Genomic DNA, 9,595 nt, shown 5'->3' with positions numbered 1-9,595 from the left:
TAGTATAGGATCAGGGCTCCTGCTCCTTCAGTGGGTTATGTCCCATCCCTGTCATTCATTCATGTCTTATGGGGATCAGGGCTCCTGCTCCTTCACTGGGTTTCGTCCCCTCGCTGTCATTCATTCCCGTCTATGGGATCAAGGCTCCTGCTCCTTCAGTGGGTTATGTCCCATCGCTGTCATTCATTCCTGTCTAATGGGATCAAGGCTCCTGCCCCTTCAGTGGGTTATGTCCCATCCCTGTCATTCATGTCTTAGGGGATCAGGGCTCCTGCTCCTTCAGTGGGTTACATCCCATCCCTGTCATTCATTCCTGTCTATGGGATCAAGGCTCCTGCCTCTTCAGTGGGTTTCATCCCATCCCTGTCATTTATGTCTTAGGGGATCAGGGCTCCTGCTCCTTCAGTGGATTTCGTCCCATCGCTGTCATTCATTCATGTCTTAGGGGATCAGGGCTCCTGCCCCTTCACTGGGTTTCGTCCCATTGCTGTCATTCATTTGGATGCTCAAGACCCAGATTTGGCTCGTGGAGCCCTGTAAGCTGACTTCAGGTCTCTATATGTCCCCTTGTTACTCTTTTCTCATGTAACAAGGTGTTCAAAGCTCACCTTGCCTTCCCCAACCCTGAAAGCAGCAGTTTCTCCAAGAAGTCCTAGTTCGTTCAGTGGGAAATGGGTTTCAGAAGCCAAAATCTGATGTTGGGCGTGCTCCTGGGCCTCGCAGCGACAGAGCTGGATGTTTGCATACACACAAACGTTTACACTTCTGTGTTTACTGAGAACCAGGAGTTCATAGCGATTCGTCCGGCTTGGGTCTGGCACCACAGGCCTCATTCCAGTTCTCTGCTTTGCTGTGTTTTAAGCTCCCTCTCCGGCGGACCTGTCTCCTTTGCTTTCGACAGCCTGGCTTATCTGATCGATGGCCTGTCTGTAACCCCGTCAGTGCCCTTTCAGCCCGCTGTCACTGCCTACCTTGCTCTGTCGTCTGTGACGTTTTGAGAATACAGCCAAGGGCCGGGCAGGGTGGCTCACGCCTGTAACCTCAGTACTCTGAGAGGCCAAGTAAGGTGGATTGCCTGAGCTCAGGAATTCAAGACCAGCCTGAGTGAGAGCAAGACCTCATGTCTACAGAAACCAAAATGGATGTTATTTGGATAAAATTATGTGGAAAATGTTAGGTTCCTTTTAGTTAGAGGACATAGACTTTAATGGACAGCAGGATGGTCTCTGCCTGCTGTGCTGGTAGCTATGTTGTTGACGCCAGGCTGTTGCAGAATTAAATGTGTGTAATGCAGAATTGATATGGTCAGATAGCTTTACTTTTGGACACTTTTTTTTTTTTGAGACAAGAATCTTACTATGTCGCCTTCTGTAGAGTGTTGTGGTGTCATAGCTCATAGCAACCTCACACTTGTGGGCTCAAGCAATTATCTTGCTTCAGCCTCCCTAGTAGCTGGGACTACAGGCACCTACTATAATGCCCAGCTATGTTTTTGTTTTTAGCAGGCCCAGGCCAGGTTCAGACCCACCAGTCCCTGGTTCATATGGCTGGCACCCTCACCACTGAGCTATGGGCACCGAGCCAAGTTTTGGACATTTTATTTATTCCCCCACAAATCTTGTTTAAATTGAATATTGATTTGGACGGCACCTGTGGCTCAGTGGGTAGGGTGGTGGGTTCGAACCCGGCACCGGCCAAACTGCAACAAAAAATAGCCGGGTGTTGTGGCAGGTGCCTGTAGTCCCAGCTACTCGGGAGGCTGAGGCAAGAGAATTGCCTAAGCTCAAGAGCTAGAGGTTGGTATGAGCTGTGATGCCACGGCACTCTACTGAGGGCAACAAAGTGAGACTCTGTCTCTAAAAAAAAAAATTCTATATTGATTTGTATTTATTTAAATAGATGTATCATGGTTGTACATATTTAAGGGTATATGTGGTATTTTGATATGTGTATATAATGTGTAATGATCAAATTAGGGTAATTGAGATATCTATCACCTCAGACTATTTTTTTTTTATTTTTTGAGACAGAGTCTCATGCTGTCACTTTGGATAGAGTGCTGTGGCATCATAGCTCACAGCAACCTCAAACTCTTAGGCTCAAGCGATGTCCTTGCCTCAGATTTTCTATTTTTAGTAGAGATCGGGTCTTGTTTTTTGCTCAGGCTGGTCTTTTTTTTTTCTTTATTTTTAAGAGACAGAGTCTCACTTTGTCACCCTTGGTAGAGTGCTGTGGCATCACAGCTCATAGCAACCTCCAGCTCTTGGGCTTAGGAGATTCTCTTGTCTCAGCCTCCTGAGTATCTGGGGCTACAGGCACCAGCCACAACGCTGGTCTATTTTTTGTTGCAGTTTGGCCAGGGCCGGGTTGGAACCCGCCACTTTCGTTATATGGGGCTGGCGCCTTACTCACTGAGCCACAGGCACCACCCTCAGGCTGGTCTTGAACTTGTGAGCTCAAGCAGTCCACCCGCTTCAGTCTCCCAGAGTGCTGGGATTACAGACATGAACCACCATGCCAAGCCTCAAACTTTATTTTTATTTTTTAATTTGTAGCAGTATTATAAGTAGATGTGCTGTGCTTAGGTTTTACTTTACTTGGGAAGTCTCGCCTGGTTGTTGAGGTGGAATTTTAGGTGGGAGCCTATTGGCAAAGTGAGGACTAGGAGTTTGCTTGGTGGCCGTCCTCTCTCTGTTTTATTGGGACCCTAAAAGAAGTCCTAGGCCCTGGTCATTTCAGAAGGGACACTGTCCATGACATTCACAGGCCATCTGAGTCTGCTCAGGTAGCAGTGCAACTGGATGGAGCTCCTAGGTTTTGAGCCCCTGCAAATTCCAAAAAACACCACCATCAGGAGGCTGAGGCAAGAGACTCACCTAAGTCCAAAAGCTGGAGATTGCTGTGAGCTATGACGCCACGGCACTCTACCAAGGGTGACAAAGTGAGACTCTGTCTCTTAAAAAAAAAAAGACAAACACCACTAGTTGGAGGTTGCTGATCACAGTGAAGCCAGACACCTGGCCTTTCATGCCAGCAGCACTTCAGAAACAAAGCAGCTGGACTTCATGGGCAGCAGCGAAGGGCAGGAGAGTTTGAGGCAGGGCAGCCCTGCCCAGACTGGGCCCTTCATCCCTCAGGCTCCAAATTGCTGCTGCTCTCCTTGGCCCCAGACTGTCAGTGCGTGTGAGTCAGACAAGAGGGTGGGTTGAGGGGATGCAGCAGGTTGTTTAGAGACTGAGGATTTGAGTTCAGGTCTTTGGAGGGGCGTCTAGTTATCTTTCCACATGTCTGAACCATCCCACTTCACTAACTGTGAGACTGATGTTGTGAGATGTTATGTCCTCTGAAGTGGTAACAAAGCATGGCCAGTCACTCTAACATGCTGCTTTCTGTTGCTTGCAATTTTATTGAAAGAGCCCTTGAAAACATGGTCTTGTATGATACACATACAAAGAAAGGAAAATGTCAATATTAATTGATAGGCTGGTGTTTTGGCTCATGTCTGTAGTCCTAGCACTTTGGGAGGCTGGGACAGGAGGATTGCTTTGAGCCCAGGAGTTGGTTTTTTTTTTTTTTTTTGAGGCAGAGTCCCACTATGTCACCCTTGGTAGAGTGCTGTGGCATCACAGCTCACAGCAGCCTCAAACTCTTGGGCTTAAGTTATCCTCTTGCCTCTGCCTCCCAAGTAGCTGGGACTGCAGGTGCCCACCACCATGCACAGCTATTTTTAGAGACAGGGTCTCGCTCTTGCTCAAGCCAGTCTCAAACTCATGAGCTCAGGCAGTCCACCTGCCTCAGCCTCCCAAAGTGCTAGGATTATAGGTGTGAGTCACTGTGTTCAGCCCTTAGAGCACAGGAGTTTGTGGTACTAGACTGAACAGCATAGCAGAGAAGTAGGAAAGGTAGCCAAGTGTGGTGGTGGGTGCCTGTAGTACCAGCGATTCAAGAGGTTGAGGCAGGAGGATTGTTTGCGCCTAGGAGTTGGAGGCTGCAGTGAGCTATGGTGACACCACTGCATCCTACCTAGGGTGAGAGAGCAAGACCCTGTCTCAAGAAAAAAAAAAGAAAAACCAGATAAGATACCCTACATGTCTTTACAGAGTGCCCCTCTCCTGAGTCCTGGGTGTTTGGCTTCCCGCTCAGGGCCAACCAGTCCTCCGTGCCATCTAGTGTGTGTATGTATGTGTGTGTGTATGTGGGGGCGGGATACTCCGTGATGCACACTGTCTGCTGAGCCACTGGGCCCTGTTGTGCAGGTGTGTTACTGGCTCACTCCTCATCTTACTGGAAGGTAGCAGGACCAGGCCATCAGCAGATGTGAGATGCATTTAACATCGTGACTTTAGAGGTATTGAAACATAAAAGGCCAAGGCTGGAAATGGCATCTTGTGATTAGAATGCTGTGGTGACCCGTGGCACTGACCGCGGGCAGGTCCTGACTTCTGGGGTCACCATTCCTGTTCTAGCGTGTTCCCTCCTTTTTCCACTTACATTAGTGTACTGTGTTTTTGGGTATTGATTCAGTTACAGAAATGGTGGTTTAATGTGGTTATGTATGAGGATATGAGATCTAATGAGTAAGACTTGAGAAAAATTTGGAGTGTGCACCTGGAGAGGAGATGAGGCCCTGACCCAGCCCTGTCCCCTGCTGTCCTGCCCAGGTCCCTGGGTGGGCGAAGTCTGGCCCAGTGCAGGTGTGCACTTTGGTCTAGTTGATGTGGGTCCTGCCATCCCGGTCCTGGTGGCACTGTCTTCTCCCATCACGTGGCGGGTGATTCTTTGCCCTCCAATGTGCTTGCCTGCTGTCCTCAGATCACTGGGGCTGCCCTCACCAGGTGCAGGGCCAGCCCCTCTGTCAGAGCAGACTGAGCAAGTCGAGAAGAAATCACCTTAAAATGATGAAACCATGTTACAGGAATTTGGGGGGGACATTAACTGTAATCCCAGCACCCCACGCTGTTGTCTCTACCATTTTCAGTCCCTTCCTGTAAGTGCTTTTCATTTAATCACATTACGTATATAATTTGTAATTTTCTGGTTGATGTTATAAGCATTTTGTCCTGTTTTTGGCTTTCATGGCTCTCAGGGCGAGAGCGTGTGGAGAGCCTTCTTGCCTTGGTCTCAAGGCCGTCGGGGCGTGGGGCCGGGGGCCTGGGCCATTCTGCAGGCTCCAAAGCCCGTGGGGCCTAGATTTGAAATGCCTGTTTCATCTGAAAGCAGCTGAGTAACATTCATCTGCTTCTCACATTTTCCTGTCCAGATGTGAATCACTTCCTACTCCCAGTCCAGAAAGGGGTTTTTTCTTTCGATTTTTTTCAGAAACCCTAATATTATTCAGGCCTGGAACACATTCGTTCACATGGGTGGTCTGTGGCAGGGAGACTGCTGACAGTGTGCCCTGCACTTATCAGGAGCTGTGTCTTCTGTTGTTTAGAAAAGTACGTGATACAGGGTAGAGTGATGTCATTGTGGCAGGATTTTAAAATACTGGTTTGGAAAAACATAGGAGTGCATGTTTGCTGACAGTCTGGCTGAGGAAGGCAGTCAGGGCAGGGAGCTGCCCTGAATGAGACCAGGGAGGGGCTGGCCCCCCTCTGTGCTGGGCTCTCTGTTACATCAGATGGGAAACAAACATGCTTGTTTTTTACAACTCCTTCCTGTAAGGTGCTATTTTAACCTTAAAATACTCTAGTCCAGATGGATTCTAGTGCTCCAAGAAAGGCACACGGTCCCTGAGGTGTCAGTGGTCTGAGCAGGGCAGGCTGGGGAGGCTCTTCCTGCACTAGGCCTGGTGCAGGGCCACTTAGGCCCCATCTGCTTCTATGACCCAGCAGCATGGTGTGGCCTGGCACGAGCGGGATCTTGTAAGACATGTTGGTGAATGAATGATGATGGCTGTTCAGAGCAGAGATCGGCAAACATACCCTGCAAAGGTGTTGACAGTAAATATTTTTGGCTTTGGGAGCTGTGCAGCGCCTGGTGCTGTGCCTTGGCTGTGCTGTGGGGTGCGGGGCCTCAGGTGGCTGTAGACAAAGGGGGTGGCCATGGCCTAAACGGCCCCTCAGAGGCAGGTGGGTAGCCTGGGTGAGGCTGTCTGGGGAGTGTAACCCGATGACTGGACTATCTGTGTCTGTGCCATCCACTGTGGCAGCCCCAGCAGGTGTGGCTGCCAGATGCCCAAAATATGGCTGTTTAGTACAACTGCAGGACTGAATGTTTAGTTTAGGTTGATTTGAATTTACGTAGTCACATGTGGTTGGTGGCTCCCATACTGGGCTGTGTAGGCTCAGAGCCCTCTCCAGAGTAGACTGTGCAGAGCCCGTGGTTGTTTTCAGGGTCGTCTATATACATTAAAGTAAGAAAATTCGGTGGCCAAAAGAATTAGAGAATCACTGTTAAAAATAGTTAAAAACAGAAAGTTATTTACTAAAGGATTTCTCAGAGCCTGTAGTGTGCTAACGTACATTAACAGCACACGAAAGCCGGGCACTGGGCTCACACCTGTAATCCCAGCACTTGGGAAGGAACGCAGGAGGATCCCTTGAGCTCAAAAGTTCGGGACCAGCCTGTGCAAGAGTGAGACCCCATCTTTATTACAAATAGAAAAACTAGCCAGGCATCATGGCAGGCACCTGTAGTCCCAGCTACTTCGGAGGCTGAGGCAAGAAGATCACTCAAGCATAGGAGTTTGAGGTTGCTGTGATGCTGTGATGACGCCACAGTACTCTCCTGCGCAGCAGAGTGAGACTCTTGCTCAAAATAAAAACAGAAAACAGGTGATAAGAAAGGGTTTCTGTGGCTCGGAGCTTGCCGCTCAGTGGTTAGGACGTTGGCCACATACACTGGGGTTGGCAGGTTTGAACCAGCCTGGGCCTGCTTAAAACAACAATGACAACTACAGCATAAAAACAGCTGGGTGTTGTGGTGGACACCTGTTGTCCCAGCTACTTGGGAGGCTGAGGAAAGAGAATCACTTAAGCCCAAAAGTTTGAGGTTGCTGTGAGTTGTGATGCAGCAGCACTCTACTAAGGGCGACATAGTGAGAGTCTGTCTCAAAAAATAGAAAAAAGAAAAGGGGGTTCTGAGATTTGTTTTTTCCCAAAGCTTTTCAACTATGCATTTTTCTGAGGGGTGGCCACATGTGTTCCTTGGAGATGACTTTGGAAAACACTGGTCGTATTGAGTGTCTCACGTTGGACAAACTGAGGTTTAACAGAAGTGCAGATGTCCCCCTAGCACACGGCCAGTGGCTTCTTGCACAGCAAGAGGGGTGGCAGGTGGGGCCTGGCGTGTCGGGGCCTTCCTGTGGAGAGGGAAATCTTGGAGCGGTGGCTGTGTGGCATGGTGAGATGGGCCAGCACGCCACAGACTGTCTAATGAGTGACTGTCTGACCTGCACAGAATATTTGGGTTCATTGACTGGATGCAGTGGCTCATGCCTATCATCACACTGGTTTGGGAGGCCGAGGATGGAGGATTGCTTGAGCCTAGGAGTTGGAGGCTGCAGTGAGTTATGGTGACTCCACTACACTCCAGCCTGGGTGACAGTAGGAGACCCTGTCTCAAAATAATAAATAGAAGAATGGTGCTTAAAACCTGTATCACCTGATTTTTGAGAAGGGAAAGGTGTACCAGTGTATGTGGAGAAGGAGGGAAGAGGAGGTCGATGGGTGCAAGGCACTCTGGCTAGCTCCTCCTCCCTGTCACCTTGTGCCACCTTGGTCTCTGAGGCCTCTTCATGCTCTGGGACCATGTGCTTCATCTCTTGGCTCTCCTTAGCTGCTGGCTCTGGCCTCGACCCTCCCTGGCCTGAGAGAAGGGGGAGAGGACACAGAGGAGGGGCTCTCTGGGTGGCTTTGTGCTTGGAGAAAGACTGTGTGTAACGTCACAGTTGAAAATATCGAGCATTGTTTTTTCAGAAATTAGAGCAGACTGGTCACTGCTGTGAGGTTAGCAGAGGCCGCGCGCCCGGTCCCAGGTGTGGCTTGTGCTGTCCTGCAGCACTGTCCTCGCTCCCTTTTCCTGGGACTTGGTTTTGTTCTTGTCTGTACTTTTCTGTTTTGCTTCTGAATTTGCCCTCTGCGTGCACTGGCTTCTTACTGTCCTCTGAAATCTCTGGTTCCAGTTGGGCCCCACAAAGTGGTTGGACAGCCTGGTGTTGAGAATCTTGTTCTGACAATTGCCAAAATATCAAATGCAAAATAATCATGTGTATACTTTAAGCTCTTATTTCATTTTTATAATTTTGTTTTTTTGTTTTTTTGTTTTACTTTTACAGTGAGTGTTGAAAAGATAGACCTGAAGGGATTATCACACACAAAAAATGACAGGAATGTTGAATGTTCCTTTGAGGTAAGATGCTAAGTTTTTTCCCTCTCTCTTCTCTAAGGGCTAGGAAGAAGGCATTTGCCAGGAGTAGGTTCTTTCTTTCTCTGAGTAGAACCTGTGCCTTGTTGTGAAGCTGTGTGCGAGGGCCGTGTGAGGTAGGATGCCGGTAGTACCCTGGGGTGGGCTGTCCTCAGGATGGGGGCTGTGTGGGGTCTCTGCCAGGGAGGCACAGGTCTGCCTCTGCTAGTGTGGGAGATGTGAATAGCACTCACCGTGCGGTTTGGGGACAGTGAGCCCTGTGAGCTTTGAACACAGGGCCTGGAGTGTTGGTGGCTGCGGAGGTGAGCTGTTCTCTCTTTGCTCGTTGATGAAAGCTCCGTGGTCCACACAGCAGAAGTTCTCTGCACTGACATGCCCAGATGCTGGTAGTTGGTCACCAAGAAAGTGAAGGATGATGAAAAGTGAGCTGTGCTGTGTGTTAGGGTTAGAGGCCTGTCTCAGCAGTAGGTTAGCCGCATAGAAGTTCGTTTCTGTAGCTCCAAAGCACACAGGAGGCCCCCGCTAGACAGCAGCCATGCCCCGTCAGAGCCTCTGGGCTGCAGGCCTTCCTGGTTTCTGCCCTCAGTCTCCTGGTCCAAGGAGGTGGTGAGGGCTGCAGTCCTCACACGCTCGTTCTGGGTGAAGAGGAGGAGAAAAGTTACTTCTGTCTTTCTTTTAAGGGACATTCCTGAAAGCAATTTCACTTGTGTTGTGTTGGCCAAAATTCAGTTTCTTGGTCCTAATTAACTTAAGAGCAAGGCTGGGAAGTGTGTTCTGGCTGCCCATGTCCCCTCTTGTGTTGGGCTTCCCATGACCAAGTGCACGTTGAATCCTGCCTGATCACCAAAGGCTGCTCCCAGCATCATCGCAGAGACGTCTTGGGAGAAGGGACTTCTGGTTAACGCCTAGTGTGTACGTTGTGCAGCTTACTGCTTTATGAAACAGGGTAGCCACATCAAAATACTTTAAACCCTTTTACTGCTAAAAGGACAGCATCACCAAGGATGCTGATGGGAAGGTGAGCGGGACGCTGAACTGTCGGGGTCGTCCTGCTGCAGTTTGCCTTCCAGAATGTGAGGCAGTGCTGGGCTCTGGAGGCTGGTGCGGCCTGTGAGGGCAGCCTGAGGTCCTGTGTGGCCTGCGAGGCCAGCCTGAGGTCCTGGTGGCCTGCGAGGCCAGCCTGAGGTCCTGTGTGGCCTGCGAGGCCAGCCTGAGGTCCTGGTGGCCT

General features: G+C 49.8%; 1 protein-coding gene across 5 annotated transcripts in view; it reads left to right on the top strand.

Annotated features, from left to right (window-relative positions):
• The window catches only part of ZCCHC14 (zinc finger CCHC-type containing 14), a 72,372-nt gene that overhangs the window by 37,450 nt on the left and 25,327 nt on the right, over positions 1 to 9,595 (top strand). For all 5 annotated transcript variants that reach the window (XR_002770822.1, XM_023507525.1, XM_023507523.1 and 2 more), the window contains exon 3: positions 8,279 to 8,352. Coding sequence is in view for 4 of the 5 variants with exons in the window: in XM_023507525.1 (XP_023363293.1) it covers positions 8,279 to 8,352 (74 nt within the window). In the remaining variant the exon portion in view is untranslated. The remainder of the gene's footprint in view (positions 1 to 8,278; positions 8,353 to 9,595) is intronic.

This window comes from Otolemur garnettii, unplaced genomic scaffold, assembly GCF_000181295.1.
Source record: "Otolemur garnettii isolate 467f Iridium unplaced genomic scaffold, OtoGar3 scaffold00185, whole genome shotgun sequence".
NCBI lineage: Eukaryota > Metazoa > Chordata > Mammalia > Primates > Galagidae > Otolemur > Otolemur garnettii.
The sequence above is the reverse complement of the archived record's forward strand: the minus strand, read 5'-3'. Positions and strand labels throughout refer to the sequence as shown.